The sequence below is a fragment of the Erythrolamprus reginae genome, chromosome 1 (genome assembly GCF_031021105.1).
Source record: "Erythrolamprus reginae isolate rEryReg1 chromosome 1, rEryReg1.hap1, whole genome shotgun sequence".
Lineage (NCBI taxonomy): Eukaryota > Metazoa > Chordata > Lepidosauria > Squamata > Dipsadidae > Erythrolamprus > Erythrolamprus reginae.
The window spans coordinates 182,726,605-182,752,181 of NC_091950.1; the positions used below are offsets into that span (position 1 = coordinate 182,726,605).

General features: G+C 40.9%; 1 protein-coding gene across 9 annotated transcripts in view; it reads right to left on the bottom strand.

Moving 5' to 3' along the window:
* Positions 1-25,577, bottom strand: part of RBMS1 (RNA binding motif single stranded interacting protein 1) — a 200,793-nt gene that overhangs the window by 18,656 nt on the left and 156,560 nt on the right. For all 9 annotated transcript variants that reach the window (XM_070731623.1, XM_070731622.1, XM_070731621.1 and 6 more), the window contains exons 5-6: positions 21,147-21,304; positions 14,491-14,570 (exon numbers count right to left, since the gene is read on the bottom strand). In XM_070731623.1, coding sequence (XP_070587724.1) covers positions 14,491-14,570; positions 21,147-21,304 — 238 coding nt within the window. The remainder of the gene's footprint in view (positions 1-14,490; positions 14,571-21,146; positions 21,305-25,577) is intronic.

Genomic DNA, 25,577 nt, shown 5'->3' on the forward strand with positions numbered 1-25,577 from the left:
CTAGTCCTGCTTAGTCAACATGCTCCTTTCATTCCCCTTTAAATACAGATGACACATTATACAGCTTCCCTGTTCGTAGGGATTCTGCACCAGTTAAGGTACAGGTAGTATCCGATTTATATCCACAAATGAGCCAAACATTTCTGCTGCTAAGCAAGTCAGTTATTAAGTGAGCGGTGCCCTATTTTAGGACTTTTTTTGCCACCACTGTTAAGCAAATCGCTGCAGTTGTTACATGGTCACATTAAGCAAATCCAGCTTCCCCAACAACTGCTTGTACAAAAGCTCACATCACGGGACACTGCAATCATTATAAATACATGCCAGTTGCCGAGCGCCTGAATTTTGATCATGTGACCCATGGGGATGCTGCAATGTGAAAAAAAAAGTCATGCCACCTTTTTTCAGTGCCACTGTAACTTTGAACAATCACTAAGTCAAGAACTACCTGTATTTAATTTTTCATCATCCTCATCTGTATGGAGAATGTTAATGGAGGGAGGATGCACTGCAGCTTTAAATGCTCACACATTCAGTGTCCACACAAGGAGACTGTGTATGTAGAGAGAGACTCAACGCAACAAGGGACAGGCAGAATAAGAGCCCTCTTCCTGACAGCAGCCTTTTTTTTTCTTGACTGGCAGTAACCCTGCATTCTGTCACGCTGAATATTGACAGCCCCAGAGACATTCAGAGTCATTCAGTAATTAAATAGTTAACTGTGTGCGTGTTTTATTAGATCCTCCCATTATGATGTAAAATCCTGCCAGGTCATTATACCTCACATCCGTCTTTATCCTTTTCTCCATATTTGCTAATTCTTTCCTGTCTTAGCAGCCATAATGTGAAGATGTATTTTTCCTTTGTCCCTCGTGACATATTTAATTTTGTAATTTTATAATAAAAAGAAATCTTGCTTTAAGAACAAATGTCTGTGCTCTCAATCCATCACCTCCAGGATGATTTAAGGTTCAACGGACTTTAATTAACCCCATCCTGACACATTCTCCACTATCCAACAGTACCTTCCTTCATTACATTCCTCTTAATAAATTCCCCACACCCCATACTTTATTGTTATTTGGCGGAAACCCCCTTCCCTTTTCTTTTGAAAAAAGTGTCAATAAGATATAGCTTACTGAAGACGTCCTCGGAGAGGAGCGGCATATAAATCTAATTAACAATAATAACAACAACAACATTTACATAGGTGTTCTGTTGGATTGTATACAGTGGTGGGCTACGAGCCGGAACACTAAATTGCGCTCACGGTCATGGCTTGTAAGTTCTTGCGGGGGCCAGCATAATTTTGCTGCTGCACCTGTGGAGACAGCAAAATCGCGCACGGAGCTGCAGGTGCGCCCGTGTTTCGGTGATGTTTTTTTGCTTCTGCACATACCGAAACACAGGCGCACCTGCGGTTCCGTGTGCGATTTTGCTGCTTCTACGTGTGCAGCAGCAAAATTACGCTGGCCCCGCAAGAACTTACGAGCCGCGGGGGGAGAGTGCAATTTAGCATTCTGGTTTGTAGCCCACTGCTGATTGTATACCTGAAATTAAAATGGTGACATTATGAAGCACTTCTATGACACCTAATTGCTGTTTTGGATGAGAATCTTGCCGAATTAACTGTGAACATGCTATAGTGTAATCAAAGTTCTGCAGATCGTTTCTATTTGTGTTTTCTAACAGCTCAAACAACCTCAAGGGGATTCAGCTGTACTCAAAAATTCCCACCTATGCAGTGTTCCAGTAGTTACGATTCCTGCTGAAAAAGAATTTTCTGAGATAAAATACATTCACACCTATATGGTTTGAGCGCAAATCCATCCATCCGTCCGTCCATCCATCCATCCATCCCTGTTCTTTAAATCAGAATTACAAAGACAACAACGGATGGAAACTAATAAAAGAGGGATCCAACCTATAACTAAGGTAGAATTTCCTGATAATTCCTTCCAATTAGCAAGTGGAACATCTTGCATTTAGAAATTGTGGGTGTTCCATCGCTGGAGTCTTTTAAAAAGAACCTGGACATCCACTTTCTGAAATGGTATAGGGTAGGAGTAGAGGGTTGGATTAGAACAGTGGTCCCCAACGTTTTTTCCACCAGGGACCAGTTTCAGCAAGACACTTTTTCTATGGCCCAGTGGGGGCGGAAAGGGGCGTGGTTGGGGGCGGGATTAAGCATGGGGGTGCTGGTCCTCCCCGCCCCTCTTTCCCACCATCGTCCTGTGGCTGGCAGAACCTGCCTCCCAAGCCCTCTTGCCCAGCGGGAGCTAAGCGCTGGAGAGAGGGGGTCAGGCTGGCCCTCCTGCCTCCCCCCAGCCAAAAACGCAAAAGCGCCCCGCGGCAGAAGCCAAAAGAGGCTTGAGCCTGTCGGTCCTTCCTGCCCCTCTGTCCCATCCATCGTCCTGTGGCCGGCAGAACCTGCCTCCCGAGGCTTCTTGCCCAGCGGGAGGCGAAGCACTGGAAGGAGGGGGTGGCGGCATGAGGGCCGGCAGCTGCTGACTCCACGGACCGGTGCAACATGCCCCGCGGCCCGGTACTGGTCTGCGGCCCGGTGGTTGGGGACCCCTGGATTAGAAGATCACCCAAGGCCCTTCCGACTCTGATATTCTATGTTTTGATTGTAATATGTAACATGTTTAGTATAAACTGAAGTTTTTATCTAACTTCATAAACATGGTCAATGTCTAGGGATTCTAAGAAATTCTATTATAAAAAATCTAGTGAGTGGGGGAAGATTGCTTTAAGCTCTGAAAGACTGTATCTTGATAATGCTTTAATTTTTAAGTACTTTTGTATGGGGAGATAGAATGATGAATGAATACCTGAAAATAGTCTGCAAATGTAATTCAAACTGTAAAGTTCACATTAAGAGGAATGTATCAGCTACAAACATGATGGGTGGAAGCTGGCAGATACCAAAAAAAAAAAAGTCCTTTTTGGCAGTGACACTATATACTGTATATGGAATTTCTTTCCCCCAGGAGATGCAATTAGCTTTCTTCCTGTTGACTTTTACGTGGGCTTTTAGTGGCTCCATTTCCCCCCCCCCCAGACTTTATCATAGAATGGCTGACTGAACAGAACTATTTTGACTAAAACACAGCTGTTCCTCCCTTTCCTTGTAATACACTTACTGACTCCATAGAAGCATTACCATAAAAGTCGGTTGTTAATACTTTTAGCTAATAATAATTTTCCTGCTTCGCTGATTTTCAGCAAACAACATCCCATAGACTATATAAACCCTGTCTTGAAATATAATAGGAATGATATAAAATATAAGCTTGAAAATTCTGGGATGTCTGATCATCCCAACAACTCCAGCTCCCATTTTGCATTAACAATGCAATAATTTGCATTTCACGTGGTGCTTTGAATTGAATGCTATGTATAATGATAGGACATGTTGTAGAGGGAATTATTTCTTTACTATACATTTCTACAGTGAACAATGCTAAAATTGTTCCGAACAATTGTTTTGTTGTTTGAGATTTCTCCATTACTGTATCTGTGAGTTCTAGTAATTTATCAGTTTTCAGGAAAATCGGTTTGTTGTTTTTATAGAATATACAAACAGGGATTAAACGGAATTACTCTCAGATTACATTACTTGGGCTAGATATTTAGAAGTATGTTCTCAGCCAGTTTCCTTACTAATACCATTTAACCCTCATTTCCACTAAAACATGCAGGGACTTTTTAGCAGAAAGATAATTCAGCAAGAAATACAATTTCAGCATACAAAATTAGATTGAAAATTATTTATCATGATAATGAGTGATTTCTAACCACTTTTAACATGTTCAGATGTTTAGTAGCCTAACCAGAAAAAGAATGTATTCCTCCTCCTGAGATTTTCAACTGTACATTATTAAACCATAGTATGTTGTTTAAGGTAGTCCTTTATCTATCTATCTATCTATCTATCTATCTATCTATCTATCTATCTATCTATCTATCTATCTATCTATCTATCTATCTATCTATCTATCTATCTATCTATCTATCTGATTTGTATGCCGCCCCTCTCCGAAGACTCGGGGCGGCTAACGACAATAAAGAAAACAAACAAATCTAATATTAAAAAGTAATCTAAAAACCCCCAATTTAAGAGACCAATCATACAAACAAGCATACCATGTATAAATTCTATAAGCCTAGGGGGAAGGGAAAAAATTTCAATTCCCCCATGCCTGATGACAGAGGTGGGTTTTAAGGAGCTTGCGAAAGGCAAGGAGGGTGGGGGCAACTCTGATATCTGGGGGGAGCTGGTTACAGAGGGTCGGGACCGCCACAGAGAAGGCTCTTCTCCTGGGTCCCGCCAAATATGTGCCCATATGGACACACCCCCATCCCTACTCTCCCCAATGAACTTTTAAATAAACAAGCAGGTTGTTAAGCAAAGCACGGTGTCCTTTGGGAATGGGAGAGGCCCCTAGAGGCATAACGCTAGCCTTCCTTCTCACTATAAGAAACTGGCTCTAGACCAGTGGTTCTCAACCTTTCTAATGCCACGACCCCTTAATACAGTTCCTCATGTTGTTGTGACCCCCAACCATAAATCTAATGCCAATTCTCCTAACAGAGCTTTAAGCCAATTGGCAGGAAGGTCAGAGGGACACCCCCTCTGTAAACGCCTGATTGGTCGGATTGTAAAAATATGTTCCAAGGCGCCAAAATAGAAGCTTTAGTTCCTAACACCACGGGAAATTTGTCTTTTCCCATAATCTTATGTGACCCCTGTGAAACAGTCATTCGACCCCCAAAGGGGTCCTGACCCCCAGGTTGAGAACCACTGCTCTAGACAAAACTGAGTAGATCAAACTGGACTTATTTGTCTTTTTTAAAAAATCATTTTAAAAGCAGTCTTGCATATTACAGCAAATTTGGAGTGTTTATCATTCTCCAGATGTTGCTGGATGAAATGTCTCAGGAATGGACGAGAAAAAACAGGATGTAAATCTTCTTCTTCCTATTCGTCCTCTTCTGTTTTTCTCTCCATCATCCTCATCATGCGCTAAAGTGCAGCATGGGAGGCAAACTCTGCTCACAGCTGCAGTTCGATCCTGATAGGGCTCAAGGTTGAGTCAGTCTTCCATCCCTCCGAGGTTGGTAAAACAAGGACTCAAGATTATTGGGGGCAATATACAAAATAATGCTTACATTGTAAACCACCCAGAGTGTGCTGTAAAGAGTTGTGGGGTGATATGTAAGCCTGAATGCTATTGCTAGTATAGCCACCGTTCTTCCCTCCTTGCTGTAAGGACATAAATCTCACCTAACCTTGCATATGGAGAACTGAGTACCAAAAATTCTGGAAAGAGATTATACAAATTTCTGTCCTATTCTTGGCTATTGGATTATATGACTCTAAGTCCCAACAGTTTACAATCTGTTTTATATCCCTTCACCAAACTCTCCCTTCTCTGGTTAGTGCAAGATTTCTTGAGTTCTACTCCATTGTCTGATTTGTTCAGAAACAAAACATGTAATAGGATCTCAACCACAGCCTATTTACGCCTACGTTCCTCTGACTGGAATTCTTTTTAAGTAAGCTTAGGAAACTGGGCTCACATACCAGGACTCCAATTTATTTAAAAAACAGGAATGAGAGCAGCACTTGCCTCAATAATATTCCTTCCCTTTTCTCCACATTCAGGAACATTTTTGCCTTGTTTTGGTGCTGAAGTAACTCATTTGGGTAGCAAGCCCCAACCATTATTTGCATACTCTCCACCACACAATTAACACCATGCAAGTAAGTGCTTCCTTTTAGATTGCACATTATAGAGTACTGGCAAGTGGGATGCCTAGAGAGGAAGCCTTAGGCCTAGATGCCTGTGGGAGGACCCTGAACAGACATTACTGCCAATCACTGATGGCAATTCCTTTCAGTGGTTTTTTCAATACAGTGGATCACTAGAAAATGGAGAGGCAAGGGCAAAACTGGGCTGGCTTGTTCCTTTAGTCTTTATCTGAATATCGATTTCATACATATTAAGTCTTGATTTCCTCATTTCTCTAAGTTTTTTTTTCTTGTTTCCAACAATGGTTCTTACAGCATAATTCTGCAGCTACTATACCTTCATACATATTCCCGCTAACACTACCAACTTAGTCTTACATCTATACAGCAAGAATTGAATGGGCTTTAATGCTTCCTTGGTTCTTTCTGAATACAGTGATCCCTCGATCTTCGCGATCTCGATCTTCGCGAAACGCTATATCGCAATTTTTCAAAAAATATTAATTAAAAATATTTTCCCACACGATGACGTCACTCTCTTCCTTTCTCATCTTTCTTTCTCTCTCTCTCTCTCTATCTTGCTTCTTCCTCTCTCACACTCTTCCTCCCTCTCTCATCTCTTTCTTTCCTTCTCTCTCTTTCTCTATCTCTCCCCCTCTTGCTCTCGAGCGGCAGGTGGCGGGCGAGCGGCGGGCGGGCAGCAGCGAGGAGCCGAAGATCGGGGTTTCCCCTTTGCGTGGACGGTGGGGAAACCCCGATCTTCGGCTCCTCGCTGCTGCGGCGCTGCCGAGCAGATCAGCTGCTGGGCGGCCGAAGGAACCTTCCCTGGGTCTTCCCAGGTGCGGAAGTAAAAACACCATCTGCGCATGCGCGGCCATGGAAAAAAGGGTGCGCATGCGCAGATGGTGTTTTTACTTCCGGACCACTATATCGCGAAAAATCAATTATCGCGAGGGGTCTTGGAACGGAACCCTCGCGATAATCGAGGGATCACTGTAGTCCTAATACTGTAGGCTGTCAGGGATCTTTTACTTTAGAGGCTCCTTATTCTATAAGGTGATTTTAGAAATGTTTATAGTATGATTTTCTGTTTTTATTCTATGTCTGTACTAGCCTAGAGTATCAGATTCTTTTTAGGAACTTCTACAGTTGTAGCTTTTTTTGTGAATGGGACAGATGACCAAAGCTTCCAAGTACTTCATTTGCACACTGTAGTATAAAAAGCATTTCTAAATACAGTGGAACCCCGACATAAGAGCTGCTCTACTTAAGAGCAACTCGAGATAAGAGCTGGGAGGGGAGAGATATTTTTGTTCTACTTACAAGCCCAAATTCGAGATACAAGCGCCAAGGAGCTGTCTCCTGAAGCCAAACGCTAACTTCCGCGTTCGGCTTCAGGAGACAGCTGCGAAGCGGCGCGCGTGTTTTAAAAGGTTGCAGCCGGCCTGGGGGGCTCGGGGGGGTGCTTGCAGCTTTCTTTCTTGCTCTTTTTCTTTCTCTCTTTTACCTTCCCTTCCTCTATTTCTTCTTTTCTTTCTCCTTCCCACCTTCTTCCCTCCCTCCCTCCCTTCACTCATTCCTCTCTTACTCTCCCCTTTCATAAGTTTCCTTGCTTCCTTCCTCTGTTCCTGTCCCTTCCCTCTTTCCTTCCTTCCTTCCCACCCTCCATCCATTCATTCACCCATTCCTCTCTTGATCACTTAAAGCCGGTCCCTGGTGCAAAAAGGGTTGGGGACCTCTGTCCTACAGGATTGGGTGGCAGAGAAGTTGAACATATGTAAATTTAAAAGTTTAAGAAAGTTTACAAGTTAAGTGAAAGAAACTTCATTATTCATTTATATGTACATGTACATTTCTTCATTAAAAACATGTCTTTCTGCATAATTTAGACTAACTTTGTGAGTTTTTTGAGGGCTGGAACCAATTAAAATTATTTACATTAATTCCTATGGGGAAAAGTCGTTCGAGATAAGAGCTGCTCGACTTAAGAGCCCAGGTCCGGAACGAATTAAACTCGTATCTCGAGGTACCACTGTAAATGCTTCTTACAAAATTCAATAGAGGGGGGAGAGAGGGAGGGAGAGAGAGAGAGAGAGAGAGAGAGAGAGAGACAGAGACAGACAGAGATAGAGAGACAGAGAGAGGAGAGGAGGAGACAGAGAGAGGAGAGAGAGACAGAGAGGAGAGAGACAGAGAGAGAGAGAGAGAGGAGAGAGACAGACAGAGAGAGAGAGAGACAGAGAGACTGGCCTTTTCTGAGAAATGTTTGTTCAGCGTTTCCTGAACATCTTGCTATCCGAGAGTCCCAGCTTTTTCTCCTGTCAACCTATCTGGCCACTCTGCATTTGATTGCAGATGTTTTTTTCAGCTTAGAAGGATATGACAGCATGGCCTTTTCAGATTTTCCATCCAAATCTGTTCAGTAACATGTCCTGACTTCTCTGTTCTTGCAGACTTTTTTTCATCCAAACCAAGGTTTCTGATTTAGCCAACAATCCTCCATTAGCAGGGTTTGCTTTTTGGCAGATTTATTTTATCTTTTTTACCCGACACAGAAATTAGGCTGTAAATACTGCCTCTTCTGAAGCTGGAATGAAGCGAAGCAAACCTTGCCCCTTTCACTATGCCAAGGGGCAAATCTGAATTTTAAAAGAAATCAGCCAAACATCAGGAGATATACAAGACAGGTCATAAGTGGCAATGTATAAGACGTTCCGAATGTAAACCATTTTGAACTCAAACAGCTGTGTTTTGAGTTCGAAATAACTATTTGAAAGAATCTATTTCACAGTCATTCCAAAATGCCCCAAAATATTCCATTTAAAGAGCAAAACCACTGCTTTGAACACAAAACAACTGTTCCAGCTCAAAACAGACATATCAACTTCAAACAGTTCAAATTCAGTCCATTAGTCAGAAACTATGCGGACATACACACAACAAGGAATTTGATGCTATTAGAAGAGACACACGAAAAAGAGACAAAAGTCTTTCGTCTAGTTCTAGAGAGTTGATTGCATCATATGCCAGTCAGCTAGGCATTAAACGAATACGTAGGTTTGATACCTAATTGAATTATTACTATTAATAATATTTTTCTAATCTCCGGGGGGAGTTGGTTCCAGAGGGCCGGGGCCGCCACAGAGAAGGCTCTTCCCCTGGGGCCTGCCAAACAACATTGTTTAGTCGACGGGACCCGGAGAAGGCCAACTCTGTGGGACCTAACCAGTCGTTGGGATTCGTGCAGTAGCAGGCGGTTCCGGAGGTAATCTGGTCCAATGCCATGTAGGGCTTTAAAGGTCATGACCCAACACTTTGAATTGTGACCGGAACTAATAATCATAATAATAACAACAACAACAACAACAATATCCCACACCCTTTACATGGACAACTTGAAGCTGTATGGAAATTCATCATCTGAAATGGAATTGCTGCTCAACATGTGCAGTTAAGATATTGCAATAGTTTGGACAGGACAAATGTGCCCTGCTTACCATCAAATAGGAAAAGCCAAAGGAATCAAAATGTCCTATATAAATAACATGAGGAGTCTAGATGAAGATGATCACTATAAATACTTGGGCATCCTTCAGGTTGACATCAAGCCCAACAAAATCAAGAAAATGTTTAGAAATATTAGGAGAGTGAAGAAGAACTAGAAGTCCAAACTCAGTGGGGGAAATACCATCAAAACAATTAACACTTGGCCAATTCGAATCATTAGATGCGCAGCTGGAATGGTAGATTAGACTCAAGCAGAATTAAAGGACTAGAAAAATAATGACAATGAATCCACAAACTCTATTTACCAAGGAAAACAGATGTGAGTGGAATCTTGCAAGTACATCAGACAATTGAAGAAGAAAAAAGTGCGAGAAAAATACACTGCTCAAAAAAAATAAAGGGAACACTTAAACAACACAATATAACTCCAAGTAAATCAAACTTCTGTGAAATCAAACTGTTCACTTAGGAAGCAACATTGATTGACAATCATTTTCACATGCTGTTGTGCACATTCTACTTTGTACAGAACACAGTATTCAATGGGAATATTTCATTCATTCAGATCTAGGATGTGTTATTTGAGTGTTCCCTTTATTTTTTTTGAACAGTGTATATTAAGCATAAGGAAGAAGATGCACTGAACCTGGTATACCAGGAAGGCCTGCTGAGTACTGGAGAGGCCAAACATGCCTACAAGAATGACCAAATGAAGAACAGAAAGTAGACATGTGAAGACAAAGCATTACATGGCCAGTACATTTAAAGAATAGCAGGGAAATAGCTAAGAGCAGGAAAGAGACAGAGGGGCTAATTCTGGCTGCACAAAACCAAGCCTTAAGAACAAATGCCTAAAAAGCCAGAATTGAGAAGACAGCAACAGATAGCAAGTGCTGTCTCTGCAAAGAACTTAAGAAACAGTGGACCACCTCGTTAGCTGCTGCAAGAGATTGTAGAAATTGACTACAAACAATGGCACAACAAAGAAGTAACAATGGTACATTGGAAGATCTGCAAGAAATATCATTTGCCTGTAAACAAGAACTGCTGAGACCATAAAAGAGATAAAGTAATAGAAAATGAAGAAGGTAAGGGACTTTAGACTTCCACATACAGTAATACCCCCAGACTTAACAATTGTTGATAAAAACTCTCTCCTTGCTTAAAAACCCACTCTCTCTCTCCTTGCCTTTCGAAAGGTGTTAAAAACACATCTATGCCAACTGTAGCTTCGCTCTGACCATTTGTATGAAAGAGGTATGGTTCTTTGTTTTAAGATTGGGTTTTATATATTTTTAATGTTTTAATTGTATTATTTTTAATTGTGTTTATTTTTACCGTGTAAGCCGCCCTGAGTCCGCAAGAAGGGCGGCCTTTAAATCAAATCAAATAAATCAAATAATAAATAAACAAACAAACAAACAAACAAATACAAAAGGTGAAAATGAAGTCTGGATAATAGATGTGGCAATATCTGGAGACAGCAGAATAAAAGAGAAAGAACTGGAGAAGATAACAAAATGCAATGGCTCGCAAATAGGAATAGAACAGTTGTAGCAAAAGAAAGTAAGAAAGTAAAGTTAGTACCAATAGTCAAAGGTATCTTGGGTGCAATCCCAAAACAACTGGAATACCACTTGAACACCATTGGCATTGACAAAGTCACCATCAGAGAACTGCAAAAAGCAGCTTTACTCAGAACAGCTTAAATCTTGCAAACATACCTCTAACACCATCAAACTTCTACATCTGTCTAATCCAGGTCCTTGGGAAGAATTCAATTGGTGGACAAAAATCCCATTTGAACATCTGGTTGACTGTGCGACAGGCCATAATAATCATATACCAAATCGGTATATGTTGAAAAGAATAAAGTGCAGATAATTGATGCAGTAATACAAGGGGATAGTAAAATAGAAGAATAGGAATTGAAGAGGTTCACAAAATATCAATATTTTAAAATTGAAGCTGAAAGATTATAGTATATCAGTGTTTTTTGGCACACCAAGTGCCATACCAAAAAAAAAATATCAGATGACACTTAGAAAATCTGTACACTGACAAAATTTTCATCTGTCAATGGTAAAACCAACCTCTGCTTAGATTCACACATATACTACTCTGATACATTACGGAAATCTAGATTCTTGGTAGAACTCATTGCCAACAACAATGCCAGTTAAAGATTGGGCAGCTGTGACTTCACACTGTTGCTAACACACAATAATTTAACAATTGCTGAAAAAGAAAATAAAAAGGTATGGGTACTATAGTGTACACTGCAATATCTTTAAGCAGCAGAGTAGAAGAGAAAGAACTGGAGAAAAATCAGAAAATATAAAGAGCTCCAATATAAACAGAGTAACTGTGGCAAAAGAAAGCAAAGTTTGTACTACTAATAATTAAACGCCTTGGGTGCAATCTCAAAGTATCTGGAGCACTACCTGAACACCATCAACATTGACAAAATCACCACCACTCAATTGCAAAATACAGTATAGCTTTAGTTGGAGCAGCTTACATCCTGCGACGATACCATTAATATTATTAAACAACAACATATGCCTATCCAAGTCCTTGGAAAAGACTAGACAAAAGTGCCAAATCTAATCTTAAACATCTGGCTGATTGTGTGATCAATGATAATTTATTAAACATGTATGCTCCCCAACTTTTAATGACTCTGGAAGACTCACAATACAAAAATATAATAAAATCAATAAAACATAAACAATAAAGATAAAAGGTGGCAAGTACTTAATCCGTTATTTTTAAGGATAAAGCAAACATATTAAAACCTTATTAGGTGATTGTCATATTATAAATTCTTCCTTGCATTAAACTCAAAGTCTACTTACTCTTCATGCATTAGCAAATACTGTTTTCAACATTAAATATGAAATCCAGCTTATTCTATCAGAGACAATGACCAAGCTATTTAAGTTTGTTTTTATTTCAAGGTGCAATAGTATCGTCAGAGACAATGACCAAGCTATTTAAGTTTGTTTTTATTTCAAGGTGCAATAGTATCTGTTCTCAACCTCAATATTATGGAAGAGTGGGAGTTAATCATTAGAAGCGTGTAATGAATTTCAGAAACCCAACTGTTAATGCCTCATAACTTTAATCAACTCATAGCTCTCCAGGCAGCTAAGGAGAGAATTACAAAGGATAGCAGCCAAAGGGACCATCGCAAATTCCTTAGCAATTAGAAGAGTTTGTCTTAATTTTATTTACTTTTCCCACAAAGCTATGTCCTTCTGGTCAGCATGGGGCCCCTCAAAAGTGACTGACTTTTCAGAGAATATCAATGAGCGAAGCAACAAACACTGGTAAGAACATGGGGAAAAGACATATATTTGTTAAGAAATTTTACAAAACTGATGGTATGGTTTGGACATATAACAATTATGGGATGAATCACATTTACTTCCAATTCTTTCATAATCTAAATTCTGCTGTTCAGCCTGCTCTTCTCAAAGTCATATCATTGTAATATCACTGGAAAGTAGAAGAAAGGCTTTCTTCCTGATTGAGTTAAAAAAAGCTTTCTTGTTGGTTGATTGATTGGTTGGAGGATGTAGTAAGTGCTCTTCTTACCCTGCTCTCTACTTCTGGTTCATTATTTTAATTTTTTTAATCCTATAGAGAAATATGTTACTCTATTCCGGCAGATGTTGACAATAAAAGGGTGTTCACTTCTGGCAGTATTAGGAGCTATCGTAAGTTGAGAGCTGTCTATCACAAAATTGGTTGGGATTTTAACAGCAATCAATGAATACATTAATTTTTATTAACAGCACCTCTTATGACCCCCCCCTACACTTTTGCAAAAGTAACATACAAAGTACTGTGGTATGAACAACAGCAGCAACAATAAAAATCAATGAAAGAAAAAACACACAGCCAGCTTCAAATAATTGTATATATAGGTATCGAAATTTCATATGAAGAGTCACATTCAATGCTAGCAAGCAAAGAAATCTATGTGAAGAAGTGAGCTAATTAAAAACTGAAGACTCATTTGATCCTTCCTCTTCCTGCACACACTTTCCAGAATTATTTACTACAGCTGCAGGGATTTGAAGTACTGTAACGTATGCCTTAGTGCTAGAATATTATCATGATATTAGTCTTCCTGTCTGGTCTCCTTTTGGTTATAGTAAGTGGAATAAATAATGCTTGCGGTACTGAATAGTTTAAAGCCAGAGGCAACTGTATCCGTAATCTCCCTGTCCACATACAGCAACCTTTTCAGAGTTTCTGCAACCATGTCAAAATTTCCACAAAAGATTACTCAGTGTACAAGGAAAGTGCTACAGAAGAATGGCCAGCGACACTGACAATAGCCTAATTCACAAGTCGCGTCTGTCCACATGACTGTCTGCTGAGAGAAGAATGGACTGTTTACATGTTCAAAAGGGATTGGCTTGAATTGGCCTGGGGCTAGCAATCTTCTCATGTTAATTAAGATAATAAGGGAGGGACTTTCAGGAGGGTGGGAACGGAAGGCACTCTCCTCCCTCCCTCCCTTCCATCTTTCACCCATGGTCTGCTTAGCGCAGCAAAGGGAACAGGAGTGGTTTGCTTTTTTTAAAAAGATGATACAACACCCACATTTGTGTTCAGCCTCCACTTTTTATACTCTAGTTCAGAGGTCTTCAAACTTGGCAACTTTAAGACTTGTGGACTTCAACTCCCAGAATTCTCCAGCCAGCATAGAGAATTCTGGGAGTTGAAGTCCACAAGTCTTTCTTTCTTTCTCTTTCTTTCTTTCTTTCTTTCTTTCTTTCTTTCTTTCTTTCTTTCTTTCTTTCTTTCTTTCTTTCTTTCTTTCTTTCTTACTTACTTACTTACTTACTTACTTACTTACTTACTTACTTATTTATTTATTAGATTTGTATCCTGCCCCTCTCCGTAGACTTGGGGCAGCTAACAACAATAATAAGACAATATAAACAAATCTAATATTTAAGTTTAAGTTAAATTTAAAAAACCTAATTTAAGAAACCAATCATACATACAGACATACCAAGCATAAATTTTATAAGCCTAGGGGGAAGGGAATATCTCAATTCCCCCATGCCTGACGACAGAGGTGGGTTTTAAAGTTGCCAAGTTTGGAGACCCCTGCTCTAGTTCTAAGACTCATTAACTGTGCATTTCTCAAGGACTGAACAAACATGTGCACGTATAAAACAAATACACACATGCACACCACTTACCAGAAACTCCTGGTGGGGTTTTGATAAATTTCCCATTGAAATGTGCAATCACTGCCTCACATTTCTCTGTTGATTCCATCCTATTAAAAAAAAAAATAGAGAGAGTGTATTACTAATGGACATTAATACAACTCTGCCTCGGTGGTAAGATGGGTGGCCAATACTATATGTTATAAACAAACAAACAATAGTTTCAGTTCTTTTACTACATGGTTACAATGGTCTGATGAAATTGTTGATTTGATTCAGGCAGAAGTTTAGCGCAACTGGCCAGGTGTAACATTTCTGTGCTTTCTTTTCCCTGTAAATACTGACATTTCCTCCCTTGAGCTGCCTTTAATTTTCTGACAAACTGGAAGTGAATGAGGGAATGCAGAAACCCAAGGCTCTGCATTTTCACAGCGCCTAACCTAGTTTCCTGACACTTGGCGTAGTTAATATATAGCACTGGAAGGATTCAGTTTTAATCAGCCGCCTAGGTTTTTACAACTACATGCAACTAGATGCCTCAGCTTTACTTTCCTTTTTGCCCAGTTCAAGGAAGGGTTTCCTTTAATGAAGAACACTTCATTTGGTTTAATTTCCCCTATTCTGCCAGGCTATGTCCAATGGGCTAGCTCCTCCTATTACAAGTCTGTAGAGCATTTATATTTATGGGTGTATGAATAGCAATAGTGTCACGGATTATAAAGGTCCGTTTGAACTTTAGACAGTGGATACGATGGAATTTAGAGCTCCAAGCATGTTATTCAAAAAACAAGATTTCTTTTATTATGAAAGTAAAAATAAACATTGTCTGAGTAGACAAAAGAACAAAACCTTACATCATGGAGTCTTAAGGCAGAGAAGAACAACGGATCAAGAAGACGGAAATGACAAGGCCGGATATTACATAAAATATAGGAGGAGATTAATGACAAGGCACACATGTTAACACTTTAATTACTAAATGTCTCTGAGGCTGGCAATATTCAGCGTGACAAATAGCACTTAGACTTATATACCACTTCACAGTGCTTTACAGCCCTCTCTAAGCAGTTTTACAGAATTAAGCACATTGCCCCCAACTATCTGAATCCTCATTTTTTCAATTTTGGAAGTATGAAAGGCTGAGTCAACCTCAAGCCCTCTCAGGACCTAACTCCTGACTGTGGGCAGTGTTAGCCTGCAATACTGTATCCTAACACTGCATCACCACGAAACAGACTGTCCCAATCTTAAAGTTGCAAAAGATTATTATTTTTTATCACACTTTTGTATGTCGGCATTGGAGTAGATGGCCAAGAATATTATGAATAGTCCAAAATCACTAGAGCAGGGGTGTCAAACTCATGTCATCATGGCGGAGTCATGTGATGTATCCGGACCTTTCCCCCCTTTGCTAAACCGGGCATGGGCGTGGCCGACACATGACACATCCAGCCTGCAGACCGGGAGTTTGACCGCCCTGCACTAGAGGGATCACCAGCAGGAAAAATGGGATCCTAATCCCGCTATATAGGGCTTTAGTCAGACCCCATTTAGAATACTGTGCCACTTCTGGAGACCTGACTTCAAAAAAATATATTGATAATCAGAGATAGGCAATAAAAATAGTGCAAAATCTGAGGGACAAAACATTTATTTATTTATTTATTTTTATTTATTTAATTAATTAGATTTGTATGCTGCCCCTCTCCGCAGACTCAGGAGACACTGGAGGATCTGAATATATAGAACCTGGAGACAGAGTGAAATATATTAAAGGTGTGAATAAGGTTCTTGAAGGCAGTATTTTCAATACAGTGGTACCTCAAGATACGAACCCCTCGTCTTACGAACAATTCGTGATACGAACCCGGGGTTCAGAAAAAATTTGCCTCTTCTTACGAACTTTTTTCAAGTTACGAACGCCAAACCCGAACTTCCGGGTTCGGCATTGGGAGGCTCCTGGGAAGCCCCCGGGCTGTTTTAAAAGGTGACCGCCGGGCTGGGGGGCTTCCCAGCAACCTCCCGAATCCCGAACTTTTGCCGAACTTCCAGGTTCGGGGTTCGGGGGGGTGCTGGGAAGCCCCCCAGCCCGGCGGTCACCTTTTAAAACAGCCGGGCGGCTTCTCAGGAGCCTCCCAACGCCGAACGCGGAAGTTCGGGTTTGGCGTTTGGCTTCCGGAGGCTCCTGGGAAGCCCCCCGGCTGTTTTAAAAGGTCACAGCCAGGCTGGGGCGCTTGCCAGCAGCCCCGACTCCCTGCCGCTCGCCCATGGCCGGCAGAAGATCGCTCTTGCCCGGCTTCCGCGCGAGGCATCAGGTCAGCATTCTGTGGGGCGGGCGGCGGGGAAGCCGGCGGCTGTGGCAGCTGCTGCAGGAGGCTTTCCCCCTCCTCGTCCGCCGCCCGCCCGCCCAGAATGCTGACCTGATGCCTCGCGGGGAAGCCGGGCAAGAGCGATCTTCTGCCGGCCATGGGCGAGCTACAATAAGCTTCCACGCCCTCGCCCGTGCCTGGCGGGAGGTGAAGAGTGCTTTGCCCAGTGCAAAGTTGACAGCAAGCAGCTCCGCAGTCCCCAAAGGAGGCTTAACCCCGCCCCTCTGTCCCACCCCTCGCCCGTATCCGGCATAACTTCCTCCTGCCTATCCCCGCTCTTCTGCCGGCCACGGGCGAGGGGTGGGACAGAGGGGTGGGGTTAAGCCTCCTTTCGGGACTGCGGAGCTGCTTGCTGTCAACTTTGCACTGGGCAAAGCACTCTTCAGCTCCCGCCAGGCACGGGCGAAAGGCGAGGAAGCCTATTGTAGCAGCTGCCACAGCGGAGACATTTGGGGTTTTGGCTGGGGGGGGGGAGGGGAAGGCAGGAGGTCCGGCCCTTCATTTGCCCTCCCAGCAAAAGACAAAGCCGCACAGCTCCGCATCGCCGAAGGAGGCTTAACCCCACCCCTCTGTCCCACCCCTCGGCCGTGGCCGGCAGAAGAGCGGGGATAGGCAGGAGGAAGTTATGCCGGATACGGCCGAGGGGTGGGACAGAGTGGTGGGGTTAAGCCTCCTTCGGCGATGCGGAGCTGCGCGGCTTTGCCTTTTGCTGGGAGGGCAAATGAAGGGCCGGACCTCCTGCCTTCCCCTCCCTCCCCAGCCAAAACCCCAAATGTCTCCGCTGTGGCAGCTGCTACAATAGGCTTCCTCGCCTTTCGCCTGTTTCAGCTTTCCATCCATCCACGTCACTTCGCCGCTAAATCGTATGGCAGCAAACAATCTTTGGGGTTTTCGCTGGGGGGAGAAGTAGGACCTTCCTAACTTCCTCCTCCCCCCCCAGCGAAAACCCCAAAGATTGTTTGCTGCCACACGATTTAGCGGCGAAGTGACGTGAAGGGATGGAAAGCTGAAACCGGGCTGTTTCAGCTTTCCATCCATCCACGTCACTTTGCTGCTAAATCGTATGGCAGCAAACAATCTTTGGGGTTTTCGCTGGGGGGAGAAGTAGGACCTTCCTAACTTCCTCCCCCCCCCAGCGAAAACCCCAAAGATTGTTTGCTGCCACACGATTTAGCGGCGAAGTGACGTGAAGGGATGGAAAGCTGAAACCGGGCTGTTTCAGCTTTCCATCCATCCACGTCACTTTGCTGCTAAATCGTATGGCAGCAAACAATCTTTGGGGTTTTCGCTGGGGGGAGAAGTAGGACCTTCCTAACTTCCTCCCCCCCCCCAGCGAAAACCCCAAAGATTGTTTGCTGCCACACGATTTAGCGGCGAAGTGACGTGAAGGGATGGAAAGCTGAAACCGGGCTGTTTCAGCTTTCCATCCATCCACGTCACTTTGCTGCTAAATCGTATGGCAGCAAACAATCTTTGGGGTTTTCGCTGGGGGGAGAAGTAGGACCTTCCTAACTTCCTCCCCCCCCCCAGCGAAAACCCCAAAGATTGTTTGCTGCCACACGATTTAGCGGCGAAGTGACGTGAAGGGATGGAAAGCTGAAACCGGGCTGTTTCAGCTTTCCATCCATCCACGTCACTTTGCTGCTAAATCGTATGGCAGCAAACAATCTTTGGGGTTTTCGCTGGGGGGAGAGGTAGGACCTTCCTAACTTCCTCCCCCCCCAGCGAAAACCCCAAAGATTGTGCCTTTCTTTGTTGCGCTTCCACCAGCATGGCCTGGCTGGCAGCGGAAGATGTAACCGAGCTCACGGGGCTGGGCTCGGCTCCCCCTCTTACCAGCCCAGCAGGCAGCCGCCATGGAAGGCTCCGTTCCCTGTCGGCCACGGAGACCGGCCCCGTGGGCTCGTTTACATCTTCCGCTGCCAGCCAGGCAGCGCAACGAAGAGAGGCATTCGCTTTCCTCCCGCCGGCCCCTCAATCGGGCCGGTAGGGAACAGAATGGAACCAGCCCAGAAGCAATAGACGCAGGATCGGGCCGGCAGCAGGCGCAGGGCGAGGCAGCAGGTCTGCATCCTGGGCAGGCGGGCGGGCGGCGGGCGAGGAGGCGCGGCCGAGCGGCGACAGCGGCGGTTCTCCTCACTTCGGAGAGCTTCCTGGGCATGAAAACGCGCGAATCCAACAAGAACGAAAGCCAGGAAGCTCTCCCTGGCGGAGACCGCCGGCCCCTCAATCGGGCCGCCGTGACGGGGACCACTGGCCTGCCTAGCGGGCTGGGAGGGAGGTGGAATACGGGAGGAGGAGGAAGAGGAGGAGGAGGGAGGAAGGAGAGAGAGAGAGAGGGAAGCCGCCGGGCTGTTTTTAAAGGTGACAGCCGGGCGGCAGCGTTTTTTTGCGGTTGTTTTTTTTTTGTTGCACGGATTAATTGACTTTACATTGTTTCCTATGGGAAACAATGTTTCGTCTTACGAACCTTTCGTGTTACGAACCTTTCCCTGGAACCAATTAAGTTCGTATCTTGAGGTTCCACTGTATTAAGCAAAAATCAGGGACATAACTTTGAATCGGGAAATTTTAAAAGAAATTATAGAAAGTTATTACTTCACAGAAAGACTAGGGGAAGCTTGGAACCAATTTCCAGCAGAATGAGTGGGTCAATCATCAGTAACTGAGTTTAAAGATGCTTAGGATAAACTCATGTCTGTATCCAACAAACATAAATAAATATAATTTGTAATAATCAAAATCAATTAATTAAAAATAAAACATAAGCAATAAGCACTCAAAGGGCAGGTTTGATGGACCACTGGGTCTTTTCTTGCCATCAGTTTTCTATGATTCTAAAAAACAAACAAATGGATCATTAAGAGCTGTGGTGGCACAGTGGTTAGAATGCAGTAGTGCAAACTACTTCTGCTGTCTGCCTGCAATTTGGCAATTCAAATCTCACCAGGCTCAAGGTTGACTCAGCCTTCCATTCTTCTGAGGTCAGAAAACTGAGGGCCCAGATTGTGAGGGGCAATATGCTGACTTTGTAAACTGTGAAAGGGCTGTAAAACACCGTGAAGCGGTATACAGATCTAAGTGCTATTGCTATTCAATTCAATTCAATTTATTAGATTTGTATGCCGCCTTAATATTGCTATTAAGACACATCGATTCAGAACTCTTTCTTGAGGCACAAAGATCAACTTCAAATGATTATATTTAAACATACTGTATTCCCATTTGGGCCTTTCAGAAGTCCTAATTATATACCCATCCCCATGATTATGGACTTTTAAGGGAATTGGATCTTCACATAATGTGTCCAAAACAACAATGGCTGGATAAAAAGAAATGTATTTAAAAAATGACCAGCTGAGCCTGCTCATTTGTGCCTTGTGTGAGAACTCTGGATTGATTTGTTCTACCAGACATTTTAAAAGCAGCCTTACATACTATGGCAAATGTGAGATATTTATGATTCTTCAAAAGTTGCTGAATGAAACCTTCCAGGAATAGCTGAGAAAAGGCGAGATGAGAATGTACATTGATTTGTTCTAGGATCCATTTACTTGTTCTTTTGGTTATCTATGGTATTCTTAAGACACTTCTCCAACACCAAAAGCATCAATACGTTTCTGTTCTGCTTGTTCAAAGTCAAATATCTGTAATACTTCAGAGTTTTTTTCTACATAAAAAGCCATTTAACCAACTATAATATTCACTAACAAAAGCACGTAAATGGAACTGCCTGTCAATTAGATACTTGTCTGACAGCAATCTAAATTGCTCTTATCTAAGTGATTGCCTGCCTCTCAATTGCAACAGCAATGAAAGTTAAATTGAACCTCACAATAGCAAATAAAAATGAGCGGAAACTTTACTTCCTAGGAGCCAAGACTCATTTTATTTAGGTACAAATAGTAAATTATTCAATCAACAGATATTACTTCATATAAATATCTCATCCCTTACTTTTCAGATGGTTGACTATTTTTTGAGCCAGTGGTTTGTTCAAATGATCATCTTTGAATCAAATTCATTTTTTTAGCAAAGGCAGACAGATTTTTCCAGCTCAGCATCTCTTTGACCCTTAACTGAAGAAATGTGATGTAACTCGAGTGTTCAATCCAACAGAGGAGAATATATGTAGGTAGGTTAGGCTGGTTGTTTGCTCACAGATGTCTCATTATCCAACTAAGAAACATCAATAGGGCCACTGATGTTGCCTAGTTGGGTAGCGAGACATCTGTGAGCAAACAAGCCAAAGTTCAGAGAGCACTGAAGGCTCCAGAAGAAACACAATTTCAAAAAATTACATGAATGACAATCTACCTTGCAAAGCCAACTCCACGACTTGTGCCATTGGAATCACGAAGTATTCTTGTTGAGATAACTTGTCCAAAAGGTTTTAGCATGTTCTCAAGCTCTTGTTCATCCATTGAAAGTGGCAAATTGGAAATATATAAATTAGTTGGATCTTGCTCCTGTTGCTGAAAAGTAATTAAAATTATTCTATTAGTTGTTATAGTTATGAGCCATACAAAATATAAGATTATTACCAAAGTCTCCAGAATAAAGTGAATCTAACAGCCAACAAACATTTAATTCTCAAGTCATCAAACAGCAGTTTACCAAGCTTCAGTGGAGATCAATGAAACTTCTCTAAAGAAATGGTTGTGTCCAAAACCTATGATTACATCTATTCATTGCTACCAGCATTCGCAGCATGAAGCTCTTCCTTCTTGTGATAATGTAAGCTATTATTATCTCTACAATTACATTCAAATGAAAAAAACCCCAAATAAAGGGAGAAGCATTTGCTCCAGAATGGCACAGAAAGCAAGATGGAAGGCTGTGCTGCTTAATAATTGCCCGCAACACACTATCTCAATTATAACTAGTTGATTAGGCTGATTCACATGAAAAACAAAAGACAAAAGTTGACGTGTATGCTGTCTGCCTCCTCTTTTTTATAATATAAAAATGTCTTTGAGGAAGCATCCGTTACAATGATATAAAGGGCCAAAATTCATGCCTTGTGCTCAAAATCTCTGTTAAGCAAGATGAAGATTTTTCTTCTTGTAGATGTTATTAATGGCACTGTCAACATCCCCAGAAAAAGCCAATCCTGGTGTCCTTAAAATATGTGGATGTCTGGAGGCTTATACACAGATTTTCAACTCAATATTTAGACTCAAATGTATTCAAAAATACTATGCTTACATTTTCTTTTTCTTAGTTCAATCTCCACACACATACTTTCTAAATTCCTAATGGCAAAGAATATGTGGGTTTCATTTATGAAAACTAGCCTTGCCAATTTTTTTAAAAACCTCATATTTCCTTTCCTCTCTATGCTGTAGTGCATGGCTAGAGAGCATTTTTAAGGCCTGGAAGGTTGTAAGGGAAAAAGCACAAGAGGGAAACCAGCTTTTGCTATAAACACTTAAACAAGTGCACACACACATATATACACATTCTTCTCTAGCTCTATAAAAATATTCAATCAACTAACTCACATGTAATAACAAAGCAAATTGCATTTAAGATAATAGTCTAAGTGCCATAAATTCTGAATAACTATTTGCAAAAAAACATAAGATATAAAGGTATTGGAGATAAGATATAGAAATAAGATCTCTTTGGGAAAATATTCAGATTTGAATAAATTTTTAATCTTTGTAATCTGATGAAGGTATTTCCCAGTGTAGAAAAACAAAGGTTACTACATATTTAGGAATCTAGCAATGTGGTGCATATGCATCTTTTAAAGTTATTTTATATTAATCTTTCACTATTAATATATAATGAAGATGGTAATATATGGAACTTTCAGTGGGATTAATACACTTTTTTTTCTGAAATATAAAAATAAAACACCAGTACTACAGTAATAGTAACAAAGACAACTTCATCATATAGTCATTGCTTTTATGCATATCCTGAATTATCACAGCCTTTTTATTAAAAGCTCTTTCATAGTCTCCCTTCATACACACAATCCCTATTCTTTTTAGAAACATATTTTCTGTATTATGGCCTTGTAATTTGGGGACCAGGAACTTGTATGTATAAGTTTAAACTTCAGTTTATTTGAAGTGGACTATATTAGGCCTAAGAAAAATAACAGGTACAAAAAATACTTAAAAGGCTTTAGTTGATGAGCTCAAGACTGTGACATTTGTAACAAAATGCAGGACTAAAATTAATGATTCTAAAAGCAGCTATTATGGATATAATTCCCTATGCCTTGATCTGTTATCTCATGGGGAGAAGATAGATTAGGGACATACCTAATGTTCCTAATCTAGCAGCTACCCTATGGAGTTATCTTTAACGACAATGAACATTGGGTAAATTTATTTTTGAATATCTGACCAGATTAGTTTAATGAGTTGTTTTTTTTTTTATTAATATACATGTAATCCTCAACCATGATTGAGCCCTAAATTTATGTTGCTAAGTGAGATATTTGTTAAGTGAGTTTTGCCCCATTTTATGATCTTTCTTGCCTCAGTTGTTAAGTGAATCATTGCAGTTGATAAGTTAGTAACCAGGTTGTTAAGTGAATCTGGTTCCCCCATTGATTTTCCTTGTCAGATTACCTGACACTGGGGCACAGCAACGGTCATAAATATGAATCAGTTGCCAACCATCTGAATTTTGATCACATGATCATGGAGATGGTGTAAAGGTTGTAACGCTGAAAAACTGTCATAAATTACTTTTTTCAATGGCACTGTAACTTTGAACAGTCACTAAATTAACTGTTTTAGGTCAAGGACTACCTATATTAAAAGCAGAGGTGTCATTTGAGCTGGTTTGCTTTTACCTTTACCAATTGTCTTCAATAATAATAATAATAATAATAATAATAATAATAATAATAATAATAATAATAATAATTTATTAGATTATCCTTTCTGATTTGTTGAAAAATTACTATTATTACCTGCACAACTAACAGTCATCTTTGATCATTCCAATAAGATTTTATGAGGATTAGTACAAATATTGGTAATTACTATAATTTGGATTAATTGATCACCCTGGCTAAAGCAATGCAAATTTTGTTTGTTTAGTTCTTACATCTCAGTCAGGTGCCTCATTTAGTAGTTTGGCTCTATCACATTTTGCACCAATCCAAGCTTTCAATCCAAGCACAAAGATGAGCCAATTTGGAGTTCATTTTGCACGCTGCTCCAATATCATTGCAATGGGAGAATACTGTATTGCTTATTCACAAAATAGTTGTCATATCCTTGGGACTACTACCCTAGTTTGTTTAGCTTTTCTTCAACTGCTGGGCTACATTCCCCCCCCCCCCAAATTCTGTTGGCTCCCACTATTTTTATCCTTTAATGATGTCAAAGAGGCCTCAAAGGCAGCCATGGAGATAGATAATACCACAGTCCAATGCTTTTGGGCCTGCAGAATGGTCAATTCTCCACTGATTCATAACAAAAATCACAAATGGAGCTTGAAACCTAACAAGAGTCAAGGGAACTCTCTGTAGATACTGCCTACAGTCATCACATTGCCTACCTTTTATACATAGTCGGTATTTACTTCATCATGATATGCAGATGGATCAGATCTAGGCAGACATATCAGTACTGTGCCCTGAAGAGATCCATTTTGGTAAGCTCATAGGTTCATGAAAACGGACTGTAAAATAATACGACTACCAGAGGACCATGCCTCTGGATATCGTCTACTATGGAAGAAGGGCATAATTTCAGGTATGTTCTACATGTGGTCTTCCCAGGAACTGCTAACTGGCCAGTGTGGAAACATAATATTTTGTGTGGATTTTCTAATCTCCATTAGCCCTTATTACTTAGCATATTTTCAGAGCAAATGCTCTACTGTTATCAAAAAATGTTTTGCAAATGAGATAATCATCAGAAAGTAAAAGTCAACATAGCAGTGGACAGATAACTAATTGTAAGTCAAGGCAACAAGTGCGTTAGATAAGGCAACGTGTTTTTTTGAATTTTTTTTATTAAATATGTACATTAAAAAATACACAGCAAGGGACAACATCTTGACAGTATATACACATAAGACAAATATGAAGGGAAGGGGAAGGGAAAAAGAGAATAAGAAAAAGAAAAAGAAAGAAAAAGAAAAAACAATAAAGCATCCTGCTTTATACATAACATATTTGGTATCATTCTTTACAGTTTGCACTACTTAAAGAGTAGTGTAATTTATGTGCAGCTTATGTCTCATTTACAAAGGAATATCTTCCTTTTAACGATTGTTATATATTTAGTACATAAATACAATCTTATAGTTTTCTTGTCAATAAATCAGTCCTATATCCTTTCTTTTTCTTCAATTGTATAATGATGCTATAATTTTTAATATTTGTTAATATTAGTTAAGTTTGTTATTTCCAAATTTGGATTTTATACTTGTAATCTGTATCAGGAGTAAGGATTTCTAGAAAATACATTAGAATTTTCCAAGAAAAGAATTACTCAGCAAATCTAAAAAATACTGGTCAAAAACATACAGCACTAATGCTATTAAAACAAATGTGATTTGTTTAAAAAACAACAGCAGTTGAGCTCAATTTGTTCTAGAGCAAGCACTGATTTTCATTCCTGGAAACCTGACAGCTTTATAATGCTGTGTAATTGCCTATTTCCAATTCAATCCTTTTTACTAAGCACGTACCGGTAGTTTAAATTAAAAATTCCCCATTTTGATATAGAAATGATTGTTTCAAGTATGCTTCGGTTTTGACCCTTTTCC